At 44.0% G+C, this 26734-nt stretch overlaps 1 protein-coding gene across 4 annotated transcripts in view; it reads left to right on the forward strand.

Moving 5' to 3' along the window:
* The window catches only part of CTNNBL1 (catenin beta like 1), a 173565-nt gene that overhangs the window by 141608 nt on the left and 5223 nt on the right, over positions 1-26734 (forward strand). For all 4 annotated transcript variants that reach the window (XM_067708096.1, XM_067708097.1, XM_067708099.1 and 1 more), the window contains 2 exons: positions 20315-20452; positions 20675-20747. In XM_067708096.1, coding sequence (XP_067564197.1) covers positions 20315-20452; positions 20675-20747 — 211 coding nt within the window. The remainder of the gene's footprint in view (positions 1-20314; positions 20453-20674; positions 20748-26734) is intronic.

Raw genomic sequence — 26734 nt, forward strand, 5'->3', positions numbered from 1 at the left:
TAGTTGTGGCTCGTGGGCTCTAGAGCACAGGCTCAGTAGTTGTGGTGCACGGGCTTAGTTGCTCTATGGCATGTGGGATCTTCCCGGACCGGGGATCAAACCCATGTCCCCTGCATTGGCAGGCAGATTCTTAACCACTGCACCACCAGGGAAGTACCCTCAGTCCATGGTCATGTTGCACAATGATCCTTTTTTTGCTTTTTTCAAAGTCTGTAGTAGAGCCCATTTTCTTCGTGATCTGGATTTGCTATATCACTCTATTTTCTTTTCACTCTTCTTGCCTTAAAGACACACTGGAGGCTTTTGAGCCTCACTGGTGGGAGAGCCTGCTTCAGCACCCCTCCCGTCTGTGTTGGGGCAGGCCAGCCATGAGGCAGAGCTGTGTACATTGGGAATTACACTAGCATCTTCCCTCAAGTTGTGCCTCAGGCCAGGGTGAGAGACTAGAGCTTGGGGAAAACAGTGACCTTGTTGTCTGTGCCCTTCTAAGCCACCCATTCCCTTTCACAAACGATACCTTCATTTATGAATACCAGTAGATAGGTAACCGTATGTATCATTCTTGTGATTTCCCTGTGCTCTCTAAACCTAGTAAGTCCTCAGATGTTTGTCGATTGATTGAATTGATTGGGACTTTCTTCTTTAATGTGGTGATACTATTACAGGGTAAATGGCAGAGACTCTGAATTCTGAGGCTGGACTTCAGATACCAGCATGTTCCACACACAGTCCCTTCATTCCACACACCTCACCCCCTTTATTTTATTCTTTGATTAAACTTTCCTCTTCCCTTTTTTCCTCCATTCACAGTAACTTGTACATGGTCGACACTTAGTGATTGTTAAAGTGCCAAAGTATATATCTTCATCTTTGACTGAATGATAATCAGAAACAAATTGAACTTTCCCTAGACTTTTGTAGGGAAACAGCCATGGGACAATTAGAACTCCTGCTGACGGAATTCCCCAAGTTATCTGCTGAAGGAGATTTTTAGGGCTGGTTGAAGGCGCACCTGGGAGTCCGAGGGCTAGGATTTTAGTGCGGGCATGCACCTCACAATCACTGCCTCGCCACACCTTGTCACTGCGCCTTGTGTAGCCCCAGATTCTTAGCCATAATGTGGCATCAGCAAAGGCGGTCTCTCAAATCCCCTCCAACTTAACGTTTTCCCTCAGATTCAGGTGAGCATACTTTGGTAACTGCCATTTTTTGAAAATGAAATGGGTTAAAAGCACAATGAGTGGTTGATCAGCGACTGTCTTCATGGAGTGCCAGCAGCAGCCTAGTAGAAAGGTGCCCATGAGGTAGGGGATCAGATAAGCCTGGATTTGAATTTGAGCTCTGCTGCTTTCTAGCTCTGAGACCTTGGGCAAATGAGTTGACCTCTCCAAGCTGTGATTTTCTCATGGCCATAACACCTCCCTTTCAGTGCTATCATGAAGACTAAGCATAAACTATGTATTTACTTTGCTCAATAAGTAAAAGCTACTGCTGTTGTTAGATTTTCCTAGCTTCTTTTGGAATTCCCATGTAACTTTTAAGTATGGCAGGCAGTCCTTTTCCTAAGAGCATCCTCCTTACCAGATAACCCAGAAGGAGTTGTCCTAGCAGACCAGAGCATTGGCACCATCAGATGCTTCATCTGAGGTGAACCTGGAATAGACTTTGGGTTTTGTTTGTTTTTTTTTGGGGGGGGGAGGATGTTGTTTTCTTTTGTTTTGTTTTTTGAGACCAGAGGAAGCTGTTGGGCATCAGGGAGCAGGAATCTAAGGAAAAAAAAAAAAAGGTCAGGAAGAACCTAGGGGTAAGACAGGAATAAAGACACAGACCTACTACAGAATGGACTTGAGGATACAGGGAGGGGGAAGGGTAAGCTGGGACAAAGTGAGAGAGTGGCATGGACATATATACACTACCAAACGTAAAATAGATAGCTAGTGGGAAGCAGCCTCATAGCACAGGGAGATCAGCTCGGTGCTTTGTGACCACCTAGAGGGGTGGGATAGGGAGGGTGGGAGGGAGGGAGACACAAGAGGGAAGAGATATGGGAACATATGTATATGTATAACTGATTCACTTTGTTATAAAGCAGAAACTAACACACCATTGTAAAGCAATTATACTCCAATAAAGATGTTAAAAAAGAAAAGAAAAAAAAGAAACTTGGGCTGCTTCCTACAAGATTATCTATTACCAGCATTGAAGAGGGTGTGAAATTGATTAGCACTGACGGAGAGTAATGGCTGCAGCCACTCTCGCCAGCATTCACGGTGCTTCCGTGTGCACAGGCGCAGGGCCCCGCCATTCCCTGACAAACACCTGTCTCCTTGATGCCAAGGCTGTTTTGCTGGGCACTGGCAAACGTTCCAACGCTATTAGTGCTCAGCAGCCTCAGTGTTGCTGGGAGAGTCGTGGCGGGGTGCGGGGGGGAGGGACGTGTTTGTGAGCAGCGCTCTCTGCCAGCACTCAGGCTCATCCTGCCAGATGAAGCCGCCTCACAGGTATGAAGTGACCTGGAACAAACCGCCTCATTTCATCTCTCCTTCATGCAGCCTACTCTCTTAAGTCTCTCTTAAACGATTTGTTGCCTCACCCCACCCCACCCCCGTTAAACTTGGATGTCCTACACCTACTGGGAATTCAGCAAATATTTGTTGACCTGAATTGAATAGTTTTTTCTCAGGCATTTGATAACGTTGACTGTCATATCCATAATGAATAAATATCTCATATACTCTGCCAAGTCTGCAACAAAAAACACCTTAAATAACAGGGTCAGGTATTGACCAAGAGAAGGGGGATCAAGTATTGACATTTTTAGTGTCTCGGAGCCACCATCTTCCCTGCAAACTTCAGATTCCCACGGGCGCGGTGCAAGTGTCCATGGTTTGCAGCTGACCAAAATTCACTGAAAAGAATCCAGTCATTTGGCAGATGACAGGCACCTGCTCTGTGCAAGGCAGTAAGCTAGGCACTGGCTGGGGTGAACACAGGTGGAAGTGTCAAAAGAAGAATGGGCCCCAGGAGTACTGCTGCTGCTGTTGAGGGCTGGAAGAATCCAAGGAGCAGGGGGGAAGCCATCTGCACCTCGAGTCACCCCTGACAGTTTTGTGGATGAGGCAGAATTCAAGCTGAACCTTAAAAGGAGGAGACATATAAGCCATTTCCAGACTAGAGACGAACAGGAGCAAAGGAGGGGCAGTGGGAAGCCAAGTTAAGTTTTGGGGCGAGTGATAAGTTATACTCCAGGGCAGAAGGTGTGAGGGGGGAGCATGGGCTTTAGAGCCAGGCTTCTTCTGGTTCTCCAACTGCGGACAAATAGCCTAACTTCCCCAGCTTTATTTTCTTCCTTTCTGGTGTTTTGTTTTTGAGGTATACGTCCCAACCTGTGGGTCTGTGAGGAATTACATATTTAGGAATTTGGTGACATAGCTATAACACACGTGAAAGCTGCTTCCACAGGTCCTGGCCTGTAGAGGTGGCCAGAGAACCTTTAGTTTTCTTTTCTCTGTGAGCACTGTTTCTACCACCACCTCTCTGCACACATGATTTTCTTCCTTCCCTAATGCTGCAAGATTTTGTGTGATCTGAGTCCCCTCTACTTCTCCCACTTCCTCTCCTGCTGCTGTGCGTTAACTTCCAGCGGTATAGCCTTTGCATTTGCTTCTCCCCCTGTCCTGCCTCTTCTCACGCTGGTGCCTCCTTCTACTTTCAGGTCTCAGCCTAAATGTCACCCCCTCAGAGAGCTTTTCAGTGACACCCGTATGTCAAGTAGTGTCCCCATGCCAGTGCTTCTTCGTAACCTGTAATTATTTTATATGTTTGTTTACTCTCTGTCTCTACGACTCTAATCTCTTGTTCATCATATTCTTAGGACCTACATAGTGATTAACATGCAGTAAATGAAGGACAACTACTCATGAAATAAAATTAATATTTGTCCATGGGTATTAAGGAAGATAGAGGGTCCTGAGTTTTCTACATTACATCTAAACTCTCATTTTAACCCTAATATTTGTTTTCTCTGAATAGCCCCATCATCAAAAAAATATTTTTTACAACTGTGTAAATTCTGTGGCATACCTGTAGCTATATTAAACACAGAAAGATACTCCTATTTAGAAGAGTCTACAGGACAAACTGATAATTGTATACCTACTCAGTTCAAGTCGCATTACCTACAATAATCTGTAACTAGGAAAGAGTTTCACGTCTTGGGCAGTCGCCCAATGCTTTCACGTTATATTCAGTGTCCATGTGACTTCAGGGCCACAGTGTATCTGAACATACCCTTGGGCTTCCTGGTTAACCTTTTAAAGGTCATGTAATTCTTAAGACTCTTCTAGTGAGCAGCAGTTCTCTGTGATCTATAAATACCCAGGGTGCTTGTCTCAGCAGATTTCACCTGACTCCCCAAGCAAAAAAAAGCCCAGAAAATGCCAAGGTCCCTGTTGTTGGGAAGATATCCTGACTTCTCATGGGTTCCTTCTGGCTTCTGTTGGTTAAATGTACAGAAATGCCAGGCTTCTGAGTGTCAGAAGTAAGACATAATTATATAGATACTGGCAGGGATTTTAAAAGAAGGAGGAGAGCCTTGAAGAGAGGTTTTCCTTTTTTTAGTTCCTAGGAAAATTATTCTCAGCACGTTTATTCAATAAAGTGTTCTCGCCACATACTTTGCACCATAATGACTTACAAATTGTATGCTAATTTTGCCACAGTTAAATCATCCCAGGCTTTATCCTGGAAAGAGAAAGAGGGACTCCTTGTAATGAAACAGTATCCACAGGCCGTGATGTCTGAAACAGACTTTGACTATTTCCTTAGCATTTGAAACTCATTTAAGGATTTGTACAAAGGGGGTAAAGCGCAGGAATGAATGAGTGGGATTGGTGATCGTAAAGCACTGGTAGGTGTGTAGACAGTGGAAGTGTGAGAGGGCTGTCACGTCTTCTGCTAACTGCTGGAAGCTCCTGGGCAAGCCTAAGAAAAGGGAGTCCTGCTGAGAGTTCCTCTCAGCTGTTCTTGAAACAGTGGTTCCCAAACTTCTCAGTCTATGAACTTGGCAGAACACAGCTGACAGTCAGTAGAAGCCAGAGGTGTGGGGCAGGGGATGCTGTGGTGTTTTTCCCTGTCCTGCTTGCCTCTTTCCTAGATGCAGATTTAGCCATATGCCCCTTCACCCGCTCTCTCCTGCCTCCCTGCCCGTGCCCTGCCCGATCACAGTCATCCTTCCTACCATTGGAGGAGAAGTTCTGGCCCCCCACCTCTGACTCTTACCTTGCAGTGCAGCCTTGAGCACTCCGTTTTGCTTTTCTCATCCTCTCTGTCCTCTCTCAGTGGGGTCCACAGTCTCCCAACTTCACAGAAGCCCTGGTTCTCTCAAGACTGGCTTATATGTTGTGAAAATTCAGATGAATCATCTAATAGTCTAGTTGTTTGTTTGCTTATTTTTAGTGAATTTGGAAATGGATGGCCTACCTGTGATGGAGGCATCATGGTACCATAGAAGGAACATGAACCCAGGGGTCATACAGCCAAAGGTTAAATCCCAGCTCTGCCACACATAAATTCTGTTCTTTGGGGAAATGCCTTGCCCTGTGTGTGTATGTGTATTAGTTTTCATGATAGTTTTATTAGAGGGTCATTTTGAAGATCATGAGATAGTTTGTAAAAACCTGGCACATGCTCCTGTGTTAAGGCTGTGGCCTAACACATAGTTTTCCCTTTGTGGGCAAACTCTGGCCTGATATCCTTGGATTCTTATTAGAAGTGCTATCAGTTAGCTGTATATTCTCAAAAAAAAAAAAAAAATCCCTTTTACTAATTCTCCAGCCTCTGTTTCCCCTGCTGAAAGTGACCTGCAGTCCTAGGATCCTTCTCTAACAGTCTGCCCTATTTCAGAAGCTCTTGGAGGAAGATTCTGTTTTGCTGTTGCTTGTGCCTCCCCCAACTCCACATACCTATCTCTCCCTTTGCTTTGGAAGAAAAAAGGAAATTGGCCTTTTCTCAATGGTGGGGCAATTCCTGCCCATGACTACAGACAGTAACTGTGACCCCTGCTGGGTTTCTGAGTCATGTCCTCTCTTATTAAGAAAAGAGGGATTCCTGTTGGCTTCATAGCAGCTTCTTTTATGACTGTCTCCTTCCATCAGCGAGGGGCAGCTCGCTGCCTGTCAGGGGCAGATTAGGAGTAGCATCCACACGCTCATTTGGAGGCTTGCGACTTGCCTGCGGAGAGAGAGAGAGGCACCTGGAAAGGTAGTGATTTGGTAGTGCTCCCGAAGACAGATGAACATTTAAAGTGAGGATGTGGCTGGAGGAGGGTTAGAACACACACACACACAGCCCTGCAGAAATGGCACCTTGATGCCACACGTACCACCTCCTTGTGTGTCTTTGGAGACGAAGCTGTTTATTTTAGCAGCCCCCAAACAGGCTTATGCTGCTGTGAATTGCAATCTGTTCTATTTAATGAGCTATTCACTGAATTACCATCTAAGTTTTTTATTCCAGCCCTCTCTTATGGAATGAACAAAATAAAACCTTTCAGAGTGTCTTTTTTTTTTTGGTTTAACTCTCCCAAGTTGCATGTGGAATTTGCTGGTCTAGCTATAGATTCCCACCCCCCTCTTTTTTTTTTTAAAGTTTCTTCAATTTATAAGGAAAAGACAGGCAAAGGAGCCAGATGACCTTACATTTAATGCTGCTGGTTTGCAGTAGTTCCCAGATATGGCATAAAGAACTCATATGCTCATATGCTAATACCAGAAAAAGTCTATAAAACAAAGACTTTTTCCTTCTTTGAACTATGGAAGTGCTCACAGGCTTGGAGCCAGACGTGTGTGGGTTTTTATCCTGTCTCCAGCACTTGACTCAGCTCTGAGCTTTGTGACCTTTGGAGAGTTCTCCAACTCTTCTAAGCCTCAGTTTCTCATTTGAAAGTGAAAATAGTAATGATTCTTACCTCTTGGGGTTTAAGGAAAAATGAGAAATCCATGAAAGTGCTTATTAGCACAGTGCCTGGCAGACAGTAAGGACTCAGGAAGTTGTGCTGTTATTATTCAATTTTTGCTGCCCATCCCTTGTCAGACTGAAAGGACTAACAGAAAAAGGTTTTGGAGTAGGAAGTCACGTTCCAGTCAAGTCTCTAACCGAGACTCAGTGACAGTCATTTGGCATCTATCTCAATTCTTCCATCTGTGAGATCTGAAAATGGTGTTTGCTGTACATACCCAACACCAGGCATATACAACAAGTGAGGTTAGTGCAGATCCGCAGCTTTGAAAAGTAAAAAATGCTGTGTGTGGATGTTGAGTTGTCATTGCTTCACAGAGAAAACGGTCACCTTCACTCTTCTCAAATGTGAGAGTTGAATGAATTAATTTGTGGAAGACATCCTTTAAATCTTAACTCTCTTGTATTTGAAATTGTCGTATTTCAAATACAATTCAATGTATATATAGATTTTCACTTTGAAATTTTGTAAAATACGATATCTTTACAATACTTAAGGAGGTTACTGATTTTTTGGAATTTCTCTTTAATCTCTATTAATCATATTCCCATTTTCTTTTACATCTTTATTGGAGTATAATTGCTTTACAATGGTGTGTTAGTTTCTGCTTTATAACAAAGTGAATCAGTTATACATATACATATGTTCCCATATCTCTTCCCTCTTGCATCTCCCTTCCTCCCACCCTCCCTGTCCCACCCCTCTAGGCAGTCACAAAGTACCGAGCTGATCTCCCTGTGCTATGCGGCTTCTTCCCACTAGCTATCTATTTTACGTTTGGTGGTGTATATATGTCCATGCCACTCTCTCACTTTGTCACAGCTTACCCTTCCCCCTCCCCGTATCCTCAAGTCCATTCTTGTGGACTGTGTCTTTATTCTTGTGGTCTGTGTCTTTATTCCTGTCTTACCCCTAGGTTCTTCATGACATTTTTTTCCTTAAATTCCGTATATATGTGTTAGCATACGGTATTTCTCTTTCTCTTTCTGACTTACTTCACTCTGTATGACAGACTCTAGGTCCATCCACCTCGTTACAAATAGCTCAATTTCATTTATTTTTATGGCTGAGTAATATTCCATTGTATATATGTGCCACATCTTCTTTATCTATTCATCCGATGATGGACACTTAGGTTGTTTCCATCTCCGGGCTATTGTAAATAGAGCTGCAATGAACATTTTGGTACATGACTCTTTTTGAATTATGGTTTTCTCAGGGTATATGCCCAGTAGTGGGATTGCTGGGTCATATGGTAGTTCTATTTGTAGTTTTTTAAGGAACCTCCATACTGTTCTCCATAGTGGCTGTACCAATTCACATTCCCACCAGCAGTGCAAGAGTGTTCCCTTTTCTGCACACCCTCTCCAGCATTTATTGTTGCTAGATTTTTTGCTTATGGCCATTCTGACTGGTGTGAGATGATATCTCACTGTAGTTTTGATTTGCATTTCTCTAATGATTAATGATGTTGAGCATTCTTCCATGTGTTTGTTGGCAACCTGTATATCTTCTTTGGAGAAATGTCTATTTAGGTCTTCTGCCCATTTTTGGATTGGGTTGTTTGTTTTTTTGTTATTGAGCTGCATGAGCTGCTTGTAAATTTTGGAGATTAATCCTTTGTCAGTTGCTTCATTTGCAAATATTTTCTCCCATTCTGAGGGTTGTCTTTTGGTCTTGTTTATGGTTTCCTTTGCTGTGCAAAAGCTTTGAAGTTTCATTAGGTACCATTTGTTTATTTTTGGTTTTATTTCCATTTCTCTAGGAGGTGGGTCAAAAAGAATCTTGCTGTGATTTATGTCATAGAGTGTTCTGCCTATGTTTTCCTCTAAGAGTTTGATAGTTTCTGGCCTTACATTTAGGTCTCTAATCCATTTTGAGCTTATTTTTGTGTATGGTGTTAAGGAGTGATCTAATCTCATACTTTTATATGTACCTGTCCAGTTTTCCCAGCATCACTTATTGAAGAGGCTGTCCTTTCTCCACTGTACATTCCTGCCTCCTTTATCAAAGATAAGGTGACCATATGTGTGTGGGTTTATCTCTGGCCTTTCTATCCTGTTCCATTGATCTATATTTCTGGTTTTGTGCCAGTACCATACTGTCTTGATTACTGTAGCTTTGTAGTATAGTCTGAAGTCAGGGAGCCTGATTCCTCCAGCTCCATTTTTCATTCTCAAGATTGCTTTGGCTACTCGGGGTCTTTTGTGTTTCCATACAAATTGTGAAATTTTTTGTTCTAGTTCTGTGAAAAATGCCAGTGGTAGTTTGATAGGGATTGCATTGAATCTGTAGATTGCTTTGGGTAGTAGAGTCATTTTCACAATGTTGATTCTTCCAATCCAAGAACATGGTATATCTCTCCATCTATTTGTATCATCTTTAATTTCTTTCATCAGTGTCTTATAATTTTCTGCATAGAGGCCTTTTGTCTCCTTAGGTAGGTTTATTCCTAGATATTTTATTCTTTTTGTTGCAGTGGTAAATGGGAGTGTTTTCTTGATTTCACCTTCAGATTTTTCATCATTAGTGTATAGGAATGCCAGAGATTTCTGTGCATTAATTTTGTATCCTGCTACTTTACCAAATTCATTGATTAGCTCTAGTAGTTTTCTGGTAGTATCTTTAGGATTCTCTATGTATAGTATCATGTCATCTGTAAACAGTGACAGCTTTACTTCTTTTCCGATTTGGATTCCTTTTATTTCCTTTTCTTCTCTGATTGCTGTGGCTAAAACTTCCAAAACTATGTTGAATAAGAGTGGTGAGAGTGGGCAACCTTGTCTTGTTCCTGATCTTAGTGGAAATGGTTTCAGTTTTTCACCATTGAGGATGATGTTGGCTGTGGGTTTGTCATATATGGCCTTTATTATGTTGAGGAAAGTTCCCTCTATGCCTACTTTCTGGAGGGTTTTTATCATAAATTGGTGTTGAATTTTCTCGAAAGCTTTCTCTGCATCTATTGAGATGATCATATGGTTTTTCTCCTTCAATTTGTTAATATGGTGTATCATGTTGATTGATTTGCTTATATCGAAGAATCCTTGCATTCCTGGAATAAACCCCACTTGATCATGGTGTATGATCCTTTTAATGTGCTGTTGGATTCTGTTTGCTAGTATTTTGCTGAGGATTTTTGCATCTATGTTCATCAGTGAACATCCTTGTTCATCTTTGTGACATACTTGTCTGGTTTTGGTATCAGGGTGATGGTGGCCTCGTAGAATGAGTTTGGGAGTGTTCCTCCCTCTGCTATATTTTGGAAGAGTTTGAGAAGGACAGGTGTTAGCTCTTCTCTAAATGTTTGATAGAATTCGCCTGTGAAGCCATTTGGGCCTGGCCTTTTGTTTGTTGGAAGATTTTAAATCACAGTTTCAATTTCAGTGCTTGTGATTCATCTGTTCATATTTTCTATTTCTTCCTGATTCAGTCTTGGCAGGTTGTGCATTTGTAAGAATTTGTCCATTTCTTCCAGGTTTTCCATTTTATTGGCATAGAGTTGCTTGTAGTAATCTCTCATGATCTTTTGTATTTCTGCAGTGTCAGTTGTTACTTCTTTTTCATTTCTAATTCTATTGATTTGAGTCTACTCCCTTTTTTTCTTGATGAGTTTGGCTAATGGTTTATCAATTTTGTTTATCTTCTCAAAGTACCAGCTTTTAGTTTTATTGATCTTTGCTATCGTTTCCTTCATTTCTTTTTCATTTATTTCTGATTTGATTTTTATGATTTCTTTCCTTCTCCTAACTTCGGAGTTTTTTTGTTCTTCTTTCTCTAATTGCTTTAGGTGCAAGGTTAGGTTGTTTATTCGAGATGTTTCCTGTTTCTTAAGGTAGGATTGTATTGCTATAAACTTCCCTCTTAGAACTGCTTTTGCTGCATCCCATAGGTTTTGGGTCATCGTGTCTCCATTGTCATTTGTTTCTAGGTATTTTTTGATTTCCTCTTTGATTTCTTCAGGGATCACTTTGTTATTAAGTAGTGTATTGTTTAGCTTCCATGTGTTTGTATTTTTTACAGATCTTTTCCCGTAGTTGATATCTAGTCTCATAGCATTGTGGTCGGAAAAGATACTTGATACAATTTCAATTTTCTTAAATTTACCAAGGCTTGATTTGTCACCTAAGATATGATCTATCCTGGAGAATGTTCCATGAGCACTTGAGAAAAATGTGTATTCTGTTGTTTTTGGATGGAATTTCCTATAAATATCAATTAAGTCCATCTTGTTTAATGTATCATTTAAAGCTTGTGTTTCCTTATTTATTTTCATTTTGGATGATCTGTCCATTGGTGAAAGTGGGGTGTTAAAGTCCCCTACTATGAATGTGTTACTGTCGATTTCCCCTTTTATGGCTGTTAGTATTTGCCTTATGTATTGAGGTGCTCCTATGTTGGGTGCATAAATATTTACAATTGTTATATCTTCTTCTTGGATCAATCCATTGATCATTATGTATTGTCCTTCTTTGTCTCTTCTAATAGTCTTTATTTTAAAGCCTATTTTGTCTGATATGAGAATTGCTACTCCGGCTTTCTTTTGGTTTCCATTTGCATGGAATATCTTTTTCCATCCCCTCACTTTCAGTCTGTATGTGTCTCTAGGTCTGAAGTGGATCTCTTGTAGACAGCATATATATGGGTCTTGTTTTTGTATCCATTCAGCCAGTCTGTGTCTTTTGGTGGGAGCATTTAATCCATTTACGTTTAAGGTAATTATCGATATGGATGTTCCTATTCCCATTTTCTTAATTGTTTTGGGTTTGTTATTGTAGGTCTTTTCCTTCTCTTGTGTTTCTTGCCTAGAGAAGATCCTTTAGCATTTGTTGTAAAGCTGGTTTGATGGTGCTGAACTCTCTCAGCTTTTGCTTGTCTGTAAAGGTTTTAATTTCTCCATCAAATCTGAATGAGATCCTTGCTGGGTAGAGTAATCTTGGTTGTAGGTTTTTCTCCTTCATCACTTTAAATATGTCCTGCCAGTCCCTTCTGGCTTGCAGAGTTTCTGCTGAAAGATCAGGTGTTAACCTTATGGGGATTCCCTTGTGTGTTATTTGTTGTTTTTCCCTTGCTGCTTTTAATATGTTTTCTTTGTATTTAATTTTTGACATTTTGATTAATATGTGTCTTGGCGTGTTTCTCCTTGGATTTATCCTGTATGGGACTCCCTGTGCTTCCTGGACTTGATTAACTATTTCCTTTCCCATATTAGGGAAGTTTTCAACTATAATCTCTTCAAATATTTTCTCAGTCCCTTTCTTTTTCTCTTCTTCTTCTGGAACCCCTATAATTCGAATGTTGGTGTGTTGTCCCAGAGATCTCTGAGACTGTCCTCAGTTCTTTTCATTCTTTTTTCTTTATTCTGCTCTGCAGTAGTTATTTCCACTATTTTATCTTCCAGGTCACTTATCCGTTCTTCTGCCTCAGTTATTCTGCTATTGATCCCATCTAGAGTATTTTTAATTTCATTTATTGTGTTGTTCATCGTTGCTTGTTTCATCTTTAGTTCTTCTAGGTCCTTGTTAAATGTTTCTTGTATTTTCTCCATTCTATTTCCAAGATTTTGGATCATCTTTACTATCATTATTCTGAATTCTTTTTCAGGTAGACTGCCTATTTCCTCTTCATTTGTTAGGTCTGGTGCGTTTTTATCTTGCTCCTTCATCTGCTGTGTGTTTTTCTGTCTTCTTATTTTGCTTATCTTACTGTGTTTGGGGTCTCCTTTTTGCAGGCTACAGGTTGGTAGTTCCCATTGTTTTTGGTGTCTGTCCCCAGTGGCTAAAGTTGGTTCAGTGGGTTGTGTAGGCTTCCTGGTGGAGGGGACTAGTGCCTGTGTTCTGGTGGATGAGGCTGGATCTTGTCTTTCTGGTGGGCGGTCCACCTCTGGTGGTGTTTTTTGGGGTGTCTGTGGACTTATTATGATTTTAGGCAGCCCCTCTGCTAATTGGTGGGGTTGTGTTCCTGTCTTGCTAGTTGTTTGTCATATTGTGTCCAGCACTGTAGCTTGCTTGTTGTTGAGTGAAGCTGGGTGTTGGTGTTGAGATGGAGATCTCTGTGAGATTTTTGCCGTTTGATATTACGTGGAGCTGGCAGGTCTCTTGTGGACCAGTGTCCTGAAGTTGGCTCTCCCACCTCAGAGGCACAGCACTGACTCCTGGCTGCAGCACCAAGAGCCTTTCATCCACACGGCTCAGAATAAAAGGGAGAAAAAGTAGAAAGAAAGAAAGAAAGAGGATAAAATAAAGTAAGGTAAAATAAAATAAAGTTATTAAAATAAAAAAAAATTTTAAGAAAAAATTTTTGTTTAAAGTAAAAAAAAAAAAAGCAGACAGACAGAACCCTAGGACAAATGGTGAAAGCAAAGCTATACAGACAAAATCTCACACAGAAGCATACACAATACACACTGACAAAAAGAGGAAAAGGGGAAAAAATAATATACCTTGCTCCCAAAATCCACTTCCTCCATTTGGGATGATTCCTTGTCTATTCATGTATTCCACAGATGAAGGGTACATCAAGTTGACTGTGGAGCTTTAATCCGCTGCTTCTGAGGCTGCTGGGAGAAATTTCCCTTTCTCTTCTTTGTTCGCACAGCTCCCGGGGTTCAGCTTTGGATTTGGCCCCACCTCTGCGTGTAGGTCGCTGGAGGGCATCTGTTCTTCGCTCAGACAGGACGGGGTTAAAGGAGCAGCTGATTCCGGGGCTCTGGCTCACTCAGGCGCGTGGGAGGGAGGGGTACGGAGTGCGGGGCGAGCCTGCGGCGACAGAGGCCGGCATGACGTTGCACCAGCCTGAGGTGAATTCCCGGGAAAGTTGTCCTTGGTTCCTGGGACCTTGGCAGTGGCGGGCTGCACAGGCTCCCGGGAGGGGAGGTGTGGATAGTGACCTGTGCTCACACACAGGCTTCTTGGTGGCAGCAGCAGCCGCCTTAGCGTCTCCTGCCCGTCTCTGGGGTCCGCGCTGATAACCACGGCTCGAGCCCGTCTCTGGAGCTCCTTTAAGCAGCGCTCATAATCCCCTCTCCTCGCGCACCAGGAAACAGAGAGGGAAGAAAAAGTCTCTTGCCTCTTCGGCAGGTCCAGACTTTTTCCCGGACTCCCTCCCGGCTAGCCGTGGTGCACTAACCCCTTCTGGCTGTGTTCACGCCACCAGTCCTCTCCCTGCGCTCTGACCCCGACCTACCGAAGCCCGAGCCTCAGCTCCCAGCCCCGCCCACCCCGGCGGGTGAGCAGACAAGCCTCTCGGGCTGGTGAGTGCCGGTCGGGCACCGATCCTCTGTGCGGGAATCTCTCCATTTTGCCCTCTGCACCCCTGTGGCTGCGCTCTCCTCCGCAGCGCCGAAGTTTCTCCCCTCCGCCACCCGCAGTCTCCGCCTGCGAAGGGGCTTCTAGTGTGTGGAAACCTTTCCTCCTTCACGGCTCCCTCCCACTGGTGCAGGTCCCGTCCCTATTCTTTTGTCTCCGTTTATTCTTTTTTCTTTTGCCCTACCCAGGTACGTGGGGAGTTTCTTGCCTTTTGGGAGGTCTGAAGTCTTCTGCCCGCGTTCAGTAGGTGTTCTGTAGGAGTTGTTCCACGCGTAGATGTATTTCTGATGTATCTGTGGGGAGGAAGGTGATCTCCACGTCTTACTCTTCCGCCATCTTCCCAATCCTCTCCCATATTCCCATTTTAAGAGCACTTGATTTGCCTGCCCAAATTGTTTTAAAATAGCCTGTCTAATATAATAGCAGATCCAGGGGTTGTCTCTTTCTTATAGGGAAGTTTAATTTATTGATGAGAGGACGAGCTAATTGTCAGTACTAAACATGTCCTGTTGAGGTGACAGTTTGTGTCTTCTACTTGAGGCATGTCTCCCAGTGGCTCTTCTGACTGTCTAGGAGCACTGTCAGTCAACAGCTCCCGTCTGTCCATTTACCCATATGCAGGCAGAAACTCACTGCATCTGGTTATGAAGGTGCTTCAGTCCTAGATTTGCCACAGGTTATCAAAGCTAAAAGGAACCTTCAAGAAGGCCTGATCAGGGAAGACAGAGGTCAGCCCCCCTACACTCTCCAACCTGTGATTGGTGTAAACAGTGCTGACTGATTGCAGTGTTCTTCCTCTACTAAGCTCCAACTTGGCTGCACAACGCTTTTCCAATATGGTCATCTACAGCCATGACAGTGAAGTAGAGTTGGCACTCAGGAACCCTATTTCCCTTCCCTGATCCAGCTTAGGCTTCTAATTTCCAAGCAAAGAAGCCAAGGCCAAGAAAAATTAAATGACTTGCCTACAGACACTAGTAAGTTAGTATTAGAGTTGGGATCTGATCCCATTTGCTTAGTTCTTTAAGATGTCTAGGTCTTCCTCACGCACAGAAATCCAAAGAGCCATATCAAGTCCTTATCTCAAGATCAAATTTTTATCTAGTGTCTTAGAAATGGAGAAAAAGAGCCAAAAATGCATTAATCCATTTATAAGAAGTTGACTCTGTTCACACATTGTGAGACGGGTGGATAATAAAGGTGACATACCATCCTACTTCTTTCTAAAACAGACCAGAACTTGAGAAGCCTAAAAGAACTGTACGCAAACTTCCTTATTTTCCATCAGAATAATACATAATCACCCTGCTTTTTTAAATTTCCCTTTAAACATGGAGTAAACATTTGTGCTCAGCTTCCGTGAATCCACTCAGCGGTAAATATTCCATGCCACAGAGTTGTAACAGGCTAGATTAGGGACTGTCCTGACAGCAGTCACCTTCTCTGTGTGCTGGTTTCTGTGATGCTTCTAAACCTGTCAGGGCACAAACTTTGTCTTAGAAGCCAGTCTGTGTTTCATCTTTGTGCCTGTTCAGTGCGGTGATGGTGATGCCTCTCTTGGAGATGAACTGTAATCATATCTCAGATCTACATTGGAAAATTTCACTTTCAAATCATGTGGCCTTGTGTCTAAAAGTAGAATGTCGAATTGAACGTTGTTAGATTCTTGAAGTTCTGAGCAAAGAGGAAAAAATAGAATTTGTCAATGTTCTCTTGGGTCCAATCCTTTCCACATGACAGTATTTAGAGAAATGGGAAGGTACATTATGTCTGGTTAAAAGAAGATCAGATTGTGGGGAAGAGTATGAAAAAGAAAAAATCGCCAGGGGCACTTCTGATGTAATTGGAGAAATTTAATTTTGCTAAACTCTATTTCTTAAGCCTTTCTGTTATTTAGTATCTTCCTTTGTTCTCCAAACAGCTCTAAAACGTATACCTACACAACCATGGTAGTAGGAAAAGAGCACATTCTTGGATTTGAATCCCAGTTCTCCTACCCACTAGCCTTAGGCAGGTTGCTCTGCCTGAGTCAGTTTCCTCATCTGAAATGGGGGTAGCAATCCCTACCGCGTAATATTTGTGAGAAGTAAAGGAATCAGTATAGGTAAAGCACTTGGCACTATAATAAGCCCCCAGTAAACATTAGCTGCTCCTCCAAGGTGGGTAGATGGTGGTAGCAATGGCTATTATTCAGACTGCGTCACACAACGCCTGGTATGTAGTAATCAATCAAAAACTATGATCTGCCGGTAGCTAGGATCTAATAAGCAAAGAAACACTCCCTTCTTTCTCTTCTTTCTCTCTCTGAATGGCAGTGATATTCCGCTCTTGTTCTCTTCCACCCTCGCCGAGTTGACCCATGCTATTGTTCCCTCTGTTTAGAATGTTCTTTCCAGCTTGTCAAATTCGTTCAGAATCCAGCTCAAATGTTAGATTTCCCTTGAACTCTCCTGACTCCTCAAAACAAACTTAGTCTGTCCTTCTTCTGGAGTCCCATGGCACTCAGTACAGTTTGAGAGGTCCTTCATAATAGCCATTACTACATTTTAAAAAGAAGTTTGTTCATATTTGTTAACCTCATTAGACTTTAATCTCCTTGATTATGTAGACTGTCTTATTTATCTTTGCCGCCCCTGGTACGTCGTGTAATACCTGGCCCATAGTTAGGTGTTCAGGCAATCTTTACCAGGTAGATGAATGAATATGTTTCTCTCCAAGTTCCCATGTTTGGAAACCTCTAAGGGTTTGGTCTCTGTCCTCTCCTCTGCTCCCCTTCCCTCCCCTCCTCTCTTCCCCATCTGATATACTTCTCACATAGGCTGATACTGTGGCCTCCGAGCTGTACACTCTGCCTGCCTCTCAACACTTTAAGCCGATGTGTCCATCATAGAGGTGTTGGCACATTCTCATTCACTTTCCTGCACAGTGTAGTCTGCAGCTCATCATATCTGACTTCTCTGGCCAGCATTCAAGCCTCCCACCAGCTAGCCCTCCAAGGCACTGTCCCTCCCCATTTCCTAATGTTTCCCCTCCTACCCCATCCACAGAAGTCTTAGCACACACAGCTCATTAATACAGCTGAACTTCTACCTGCATTTTTCCAATCCTGTTTCACAAATGCTTTTCAAGAGTCTGCTATGCAAAAAAGTACCATGCAAGGTGCTTTCTAGGGTACAAAGATGATTTAAAACTTTACAACTCTTGCTTTCAAGGAACCTACACAGGAAAGAGGCACACGTCTGAATAACTATTGCAGGACAGGGCATGGGAGGTGCCATAAAAGAGGTACAAATCCAAAACTTGGGGGGTTTGAGGATTGAAAAATCACAGCAAGTTAGAAAACACTGAGACGTTTTTAAAGATCTCAGGAGAAGTTTTGTAAGGAGTATCACGTTTTAGACTTTAAATACATTATGATAGAGATTGGGGATTGGGAAGAGTACCAACATTACAAGCAAAAGTGAAGGGGCCAGAAAAGGGAGGGCAGGCCTGTTTGTGCTGTGTGTATGGGTGGGGGGCTAGTGAGCAGAAAGTATGAACTGCATAAGGCATTTTGCATAAGGCTTCGGACCACAGGAAGGCCTTCATTCTTAAGGCATTCATCCTGCTATGTCTGCCAGTCAGGATCCTTGAAACCTTACCTAAGTCACTTCTTCCCAATGCCCTAACACCTTAACCAGCCCTGATTAGCACCCACCACTTGTAATTACTTTAAATTTGTGGGTGCACTGTATCCCTTTACTTCTTGGTCATTTTCTGTGTTACTGTGACCTTCCCGGATAGACAGTCAGCTTCTTGGTGACTAAGACCAGGGCATCCCCTTACCTCCATTTTCATTCCTTTTCTGCCTTAACTCAATGCTTAGGAAGATGTTCTTGCCACTAGGCACTTAGCAGGGTCCAGATCTGAACACTGTGCTTCATGGTATTCATTTCCACCTCAGAGGTGAGTTAGACAGGATTCCTGCCCCCGGGGAGTCCATATTCTAGTAACTGGTAATTATGAGCAACTTACTTAACCTCTGTGTGCCTTGGATTCTAATTTGTACAGTGGGATTAATAATCCCTTCCCTGCTCTCTTTAAATTTGGTAATAAGGACCATATACATAATAACACTTTAAACTCTGCAGCATTATAGAAATGTGAAGTATTAACAGCAAATGCTTTTTGCATGAGTGAAAGTCAAGAGTAATTTTCCTTCCTGGGCCCCCAGCTTCTGAACACTTAGGAGTTCTGGAGCAGGAAGTTATGATTATGAGCAAATGAGAAACTAAAGAGGCCCTTCTACTTGTAAACTCCTTGGACGTCAGTCCAGTGCTCCATGACTACCTCATGAACGTTAGCACTATTACCAGATTACCAAGGAATTTGCAACTAAACAAAGCTATGAATTAGTGGTGGTGATTTACTGCGCAGTACAAGGCCTGGCAAATCTAGAACCCTCTAGTGCCTCTCAGACAGAGGCCTTTGGGAGTGAGATGAAAAGTAGCCTTGTGTAGCTGCAGGCTGGCCCCCTGGGCAAATAAAGAAGCATGTTATCTGCATCTAAATAGTCTCTGAAGGATGCTGGTTGGAGATTGATGACCACGGTGGTAAGTCCTTCGAGTTTGGGAGAGTGGAAAGCAGGGTCCCAAGGGCTTCTGTCAGTGACAGGAGCCTGAGTTGGCAGAGGGAACCATGGCCATAAAACCACTGATGGAATTAAGAAATGGATTGTCGTCATCAAAGGCATGTATTCAAGCACCTGTCTTCTTAGACCAGTCGCTAGTCATGTAGAATGAGTCCCTCCTCCAGTTCTGACCCCTGAGAGATGACAGCCTAAAACGGAGATGTCTTTTTCCTTTCATTCACTGCATGGATGTTTACTGAGCTGGGGGTGTAAAGACAAAATTCAGTCCCCACTTTCACAGAGCTCACAGTTCACCCTCATGAAATAAAGGGAGTTACAGAAACAGGGAGCTGATGATAACTGAAATCAGTGTGAATATGACGTGCCAGAAGAGGTCGTGTCATGGAGTGACCTGCAAGGGTGCTGTCAGGAATTTTGGAAAGGAGGAGTTTTTAGCTTTAAGGCTCTGTAAGAGAGGTAGCTTAAAAATAGCGTTGGCTTGAGAGATACCCCAGAATCCCTAGGAAGGAAGGCCCTAAAGTCCCTGAGTTGGGAAGAAGAGCCCTCTTGGCAAAGGTGGTGGTAATCCACTGGATGAGGGACTTTGGAGGTGGAGGGGAATGAAAGTACTCTACAATGATTGTGATGGTGGTTACACAACTCTGACTATACTAATTGTATGGTATGTCAATTGTATCTCAATAAAGCTGTTTTTGTTTTTTTTAAAGAATCTACTAGAGAGGAATAGATATGGGGACAGCAAGTCTGATAGGTCTGGGGTTACAAAAGTTTAGGAAGGAGACTCGCATCACTCATTAGGACTTTGGCCTTGAGGGAGTATTGAACTTGTGGAATGAAATGGAAAGATGGGCAGCATTTTGCATCTAACAAAATGTGAGCCAAAAGGGACACACAGATTGGGTACCTGTGCCATCACCAGGATACCAAGACAGACTCGTAGAGAAAGCAGCTCTCTTCCCTAGGTTAACTTGATTTGGAAGGGAAGGAGAATTAAGTATATCTGTAGAGAGGTTATTTATGGAGGCTGGAACGAAAGAGTAAAGAATGAGTAGAAGCAGATGAATAGATTTTTGTCCCCATCAGCTTATTTTTTCAGGTTGAATATGTTGATGAGATCATTTTGGCCCTGAGTAACTGTATAGGAAAAATGGACTTTAATCTTGACTCCCTGGGCCAACAAGAGAACATAAGATACTTTAGAGTAATGGGAGAAGCAGGAGGCAAATCGAGGCAGAGTGGTTTTCTTTTGTTGTTGTAGTTGTAGTTACTACTCTTCTGTGTATTATGGGTGGACTAGAAACCTATTCTTTCCTCCTTAACTCACTGTGTGGCTTTTATTCCCAAACGCTCATTCATTTCTAGGACATGGTCCGGCGTGGAGAAATCATAGACAATGACATTGAGGATGAGTTCTACCTCCGGCGCTTGGATGCAGGGCTTTTTGTTCTCCAGCACATCTGCTACATCATGGCAGAGATCTGCAATGCCAACGTGCCCCAGGTAGGAGGGGGCTGCCCCTGGATGGGCCCTTCCTTCCCTGACTCCTTGCTTGCTACCTGCTTAGGTAGAATGGAGCGAATCACACTCTCCTTGAATTCCTTCACTCTATGTGGGCCCTCTCTTTCAGGGGGTGAGGTGAATACTTTCAATGACGTATTCTGATGTCTACCAGGGCAAATGATGCTTTTTCTTTCTCTTTCCACTCTTCCCCTTCCTTATTAGATTCGCCAGAGGGTTCACCAAATCCTAAATATGCGTGGAAGCTCCATCAAAATTGTCAGGCACATCATCAAGGGTGAGTTGCACGTTGCTTGTGTCTGGGGCTCCAGGGAAATTACGCGATGCTTTCTGTCTCTGTCAATATCCCTGGAATTTGGTGCATAACATTCTCTGCACTGAAGGCTTAAGTGTGTTGTCCAGTTCAGTGTGTGTCCAGGTCATCTTGTCAGAATACCGAAGACTAACCTAGTTATTCTCTGCCTCTAACCCTCTAGTTCCAGAATTTTAAAAACACATAACAAACAAGGAGCACTAGGTGTTGGAAATTTAAAAACAAAACAAAAAAACACCAAACCAGAAATAAACAAAAAAATCTAGTTCCAAGCTGCATGTAGTGGAAGGAAATTGCTTTCTTAGGGGAAGAAAACAAGGAACTAACAAGAACTACCTGGAATTAAGGCAGAAGGAAGTGCATCTGAGGCAGTGTGGTGTAGTAGAAAAAGCATGCCTGCTTTCCAGTGCTAGCGCTGCCTTCCGCCAGCTGTGTGAGCATGGTCTAGAAGAAATTTTGCAAAGGTGCACAAGATACTTACATGATCCATCCAGTGTAGTGCCTGGCACACAGAAAGTGCTTGGGCGAATTTCCTTCACCTACCCCAACGGGTCTCTCAAATGCTCTTGTATCTTTGGCTGGGCCTGACTCAGCTGGAGTGGCTCCCAAGGGGCCTCCAGTCGGTGAGCATGCTCTCAATCAGCTCAGTGGTGCAGTTCCACCCTCGAGCCACTTAGCACAGACTAACACACATGGCGTCTAGAAGCCTGTATTGGCTTTTATAGTACTGATAATGCCAGAGTTCAGAGAGAGAGTCGTGATGGACGTAACTGCAGGCACATCATCTCTCTCTCTCTGACCCTTGTCCTGCCCACTTCTAAGATGAGAGATTAGGCTAGATTTACTCAGAGGGTTTGCCTGTAAGTGGCTTATAACTCCTGTTACATGTGGGAGATGAAATGTGGAGATAAATGATACATACAATAAAGTGAAGAGAAGTTAAGAGCCATGGGCTCTGGGATCTGGCTCCTGAAACAGAATCCTGGCTCTGCTGTTTACTGTGATACCTTGGGCAAGGTATCCAACTGCTCTGGGACCTCATAGATTAGGTAAAAGGATTAAATGAGATGATATATGGAAAATATCTCAAGTTAATAAGTTCTTGGCAAATGTTAGCTATTATGAGTATTATGAACTATTATGATGATGATTATCATTAGCAGCATTATAAGTGAGGCACGGCTAAAACCCCTTGGGAAGCCTTGTGGGAATAGTAACATTGAGCTGGGTCTTAGACATTCCAAAACAAAGGAACAGTGTGAGTGAAAACATAGGACTGGAAATCACATGATCAGCACAGCCCTCCCAGGAGGGTGGGGATGGTAAATCCGTCGTGCCCATTTTGTAGATGGAGCCTTCAAGGCATTGGAATTTATTGTCTTCTCCCTCAGAAAGAGGAAAGGGGGAACTTGTTCATGAGCCTGGCCTAGCATCTTCCACAGTGGCACCATGGGTGCTCCCTCTTTCTCAGTGTCACATTCGCACGAGTTACTGCTCAGGGTGTCATGCCACCTCCTCCCTGATGTGCAGCTGTGGTGATTTGCAACCCCAGCCTTTAAATGGCATTTACTTTCAACGCCCACGTGTGCAATTAGAACTTTTTATTACTCTCAGCTCTACTCTCCTGCATTTAGGCTTCTCCCTGCACCTCCATTCCTGTGATCAAAACAGTGATCTGAGAAAGGAAAAGTGTTTTTAACAGGTGCTGACACGTAGTAGGTGGCTGCTTTTCTTTCAGAGATCCTAACACATATACCTGAGGTTATTCAGGATTTTCAGTTGCTGTGAGCCAGCCTCTGTCTCCCTCAGATCCCAGTTTATTCCCCAAGTGCCTGTTAAAGCACTGGGTGCATACTGGGTGCTGAGTAGACATTTGTTGATTGTCTGGGCAGGTGAGCAGGTAAGCAGCCTGCACAGATGCTGTGTTCATTCCCACCACTCTTGTTCCTCTCCCCTGTTGCTTTCTTTTCTCGCTCTGTCCAGACTCTCAGATCCCTCCTCCCAGACCCAGGTCCGGCCCTTCAACTCTCTCGCCATCACCCTTCACAGCCAATCCATTAGTAAAGCTGCCACGTCTGCCTCCAGTCTCCATCCTGAATCAATCCACTTCTCTCCATGTGTTATTTCCCATCATAGCACCCAGTTTATTTCCTTCCTAGCCCTTATCACAGTCTGTAATTACTTTTATTTATGTCTTTGTTTCCTTGATTTGTGTGTCTCATACATTAAAATGTAAGCTCCGTGACATAGGGACATTGGCTCGTTCTCCGTGTCTCCTCAGCACCTAGAGCAATGCCAGGCACATAATGGACACCCGGTGAATATTTTAAACATTGTTGAATTAAACCCTACCCTTGCATGAATTTAAATTGGCAAACGTTTACTGCGACTCTCCTCAGGGCTCGGCACAGTGCTAATACTGTGCTACTAAGGTGTCACACAGCACCTGCCCTCATGGAGCTTATAGTCTTCTGGGGAACATAGATGTAGAAATGACCAACCATAATCAAGCTAAGTGAAATACACACTCCAACAACTACTCAGCTGGCATTGCTGGGTGCCAAGCTCTGTATCCAGTACTAGAGATACAAGGAAGAATAAATAAGCAAGATCCCTATTCTTGAGGGTTCATGGTCTAGCTGGGAGAGACACTCGAAACTAACTATGATGTGCTAGGTGCTGTGTTAAAGTTGTGAACAGCGTTAAGGGAGTGATAAGGGGGCAGTAATGGAGGCACAGGCCATACCAAGGAATCCCAGGGGAGGAGAGGCTGGTCCCAGGACTGGGAATGGTGTCCCAGAGGGAAAGGCACGTCCCAGGCAGAAGGAGCAAACGTCCAACACAGGACATCAGTGGCCTTCATACGGACTCTGCCACATCAGTGGAGGCCAAGCAGGGGTGAGGGAGGCTGGAGCATTGGGTGGGGTTGGGAGTATTGCTGGGCAAGTCTCTCGAGTTCTGTTGGGTACACGGTGAGTTTGGGTTACGGGTAGCGCCTGCATCCCTTTGTTGGCCAGCAGAGAGTAGACATTCTCATTGGGGCGGGAGAGGTGCTTGTTTAGACAATTTGAAGTCAGTAGTATGGAGGTGATATTTAAAGCCAGGAGATTAGATGTCATTGCCCAGGTCAAAGAAGTCCTCACAGGACGCTGACCACTGAAAACAAACAAAAGAAAGTGTTCTCTCCAGATGCAAAGTTAAGGTTATAATAAAGGGCTCACGCTGGCCCCAGGAAGCCCATCTGCCTGCAGTGTTGGGCGGTGGAGCTGTGCCACAGGCTGCCTCTCAGCAGCCCCTGAAAGTGGTGCAGTGAGCAAGCTCCGAGCAGTGCTGAGGTTGAAAAGGGGTGAGGCTACCGCAGGGCTGGATAGGGGTGGCGTCTGGGCTGTGTTCAGGCCCACCTCTTAAAAGCCTTCGCGCCCTCCCCCTCCTGCCTCCACCCTTCATTCCATCACAATGCACGAAAAAACAAAGCCTCACAAAGAAAGCCAGCTCATCGGTCTGTCCTCTTTGATTTTAATTTTGTTTTTCAGTTTGGGTTGCTTCCTTTTTTTTTTTTTTAACGTGCTAATTAGATGCAAGCTTCTTTCTTTGATTTTATGTCCTATATATTTCCTAAGTTTTGCTGGCAGGATGACAGCTGATGTATCCCTTGAGGTCTCAGGAAAACGCTGATGAGGCAAGCCCAGCAGGGGACTCTTCCCGTTATATTTCAGTCCCCTTTCTCACGATCTTCCTCCCTCCTTTTCTGTTGGGGGTGCCAAGAGAGCTGGGGAAAATTGATGGCTCACTAAAGTCCCTTGGTTTGCAGACTGCTTACTCAGTGCTCCCAAAGTCCAGCTTTCCCTGAACTGGCAGCAGCTCTGGCCTAAGGCCTCTGGTGCCCGCCTAGGGGACGGTGGTCTCTGTGCCAGAGAAGGACCACGTGCTCTGAAAGGGCAGTGACAGTCGTCCTGGCTTTTACCTTCTGGTGCCTGGCCCACGCCTGGCGCAGAGAAGGGGCTCAGCTAATGCTTATTGGGGGTACTGCTGAGGTGGTGCTTCAGGCTTCTTTGTGCTGTTCCAGAAATCCGGGACCAGTAGGTAGAGTGGTCTCTCCTGAGCACGTCCTCTGTGCCAGGCTTTTAATGTATGTTCTCTGGTTCTCACAATGGTCCTAAAAGCAGGATTACAGTCTCCATTTTGCAGATAAGGTAACCAAGACTTGTGGTTAAGGTTAAGGGATGTTACCCAAGTCACTATTAATGCTGGAAACTGGATCCGGACTCAGTCGGTCTTCCATCTGGCAGAAAGGAGAGCTCTAACTGTACCAATGGGCTGATACACTCCTACTGCATTTTAAGAAAGAAAATTCAGGGCATCCACCTTTACAGAGTACCCACTGGCATCACAGGGCACTAGGTGGGCTCCTTAGATGAGTGAGACACTTAGGAGGCCCTGTCCCCAGGGCAATTCAGTGCCATCACATGTGAAATAAATAAGCACAACACAAAGCAGATTGAAGTCAGTGCTAAGGTATGGAGTGAGACTCAAGAAAGCACAGTTAATTCTGCTGGAGATTAAAAAGGAGCTTGAAGATCCAGAGAGGCTGCACAGAGGAGGAGGTGCTTGGGGTGGTTTTTTTAATTGTGCTAAAATATGCATAGGAGTCACCATTTTAACCATTGCAGCTGTCACCACCCCCTGTCCACAGAACTTATTTTCATCTTGCAAAACTGAAACTCTGTACCCATGAAACACTCCCCATTCCCTCCTCCCCCAGCCCCTGGCAACCACCCTTGTATATTCCGTTCCTGGGAGGTTGATGACTGTAAGTAAGGAGATGGCTTCCTGAAGCCCGTGAAGGACCTCCATATGCAGATGCAGATGTACACTGAGTGGTCCTCTCCTTGGATATGGAGTAGGCACTGTGACCTGGGAATACTTCGTATAAATACTTGTGCCAGGGGTTAGCATGGAAGCCTCTGGTGAGTCTCCTGGATGTTTTAGTCACTGGTGAAAGTTGTTGGAAGATCAGGTGGTGCTGGGCTGTTTGGCAGAGGAAAGCTTAGAGGATTACTGACTCAAAACTCTTGTCACTGGTGGCGAAAAGACTGAGCCAAAGACTTCAGAATGCTTTCAGAGATTGGCTCCCGGCCCTTTGATTTGCTTGTGTTCTTTATGGCTTGAAGTCTTCTCTCAGAAGCTCATAAACACGTATTTCCATATTGATCTCAGCTCTAGGTAACCTGAGCTTTGCCTCTGTGATTTGAAAGCTGCAGAAGCTGATAGGGTTTCTCTTCCGGTGACACGTTGATGTGTGTGACTTGCACCAGGCCATGGCTGCTATGGCCTCTAGGGTTGGGAGGCAGGAAAGGACCCCGGAGGGGCTGTTTAACCTTAGGCAGCTACTTGCCCTCTCCCTAAGCCACAGTGTCTATAAGATGAGGGTAATCTGCCTCAAAAGGTTGCTGTGGGAATTAGATGAGGTGCTGCAGGTAAAGTGCCTACATGTTGGCACGTAATAAGTGCCTGATAATGGTAGCTACCGTCACCGTTGTGATTCACATCCCAGCTCACGCAGGAATAAGCAGAGCTGAGAGGCACAGGCCAGCAAGAATTCTGGCTCTCTGTAACTTGGGGTAAGTTAGTAGATAACCGGTTTGACCCTTCCTTTACTCCTCTGTAAGAAACAAACCGAAAGTGAATACTGCCCCAAGGAAGGCTGAGGTTGAGATGCAGTTGGGGGCCTGGGACAGAATACTTGCTCAGTAAAGGCAGGTTCCTTCCTTCCCTTCCTTGGCCTAATCCTTTCACCAGTGCTGGCAGGAAAGCCCATGGACCAGCACCCAGGCCATACTCCTCAGGGCCTGGTGGGGGTGGAAGGGGTAGGTGGTGCTTTTTCAAGCAGCTGAAAGATCTGTGGGAAAATGGTCTATAGGGATGTGACCCTGTTAGCGCTGTAAGCAAAG

This window comes from Pseudorca crassidens, chromosome 15 (assembly GCF_039906515.1).
Source record: "Pseudorca crassidens isolate mPseCra1 chromosome 15, mPseCra1.hap1, whole genome shotgun sequence".
In the NCBI taxonomy this organism is placed as follows: Eukaryota; Metazoa; Chordata; class Mammalia; order Artiodactyla; family Delphinidae; genus Pseudorca; species Pseudorca crassidens.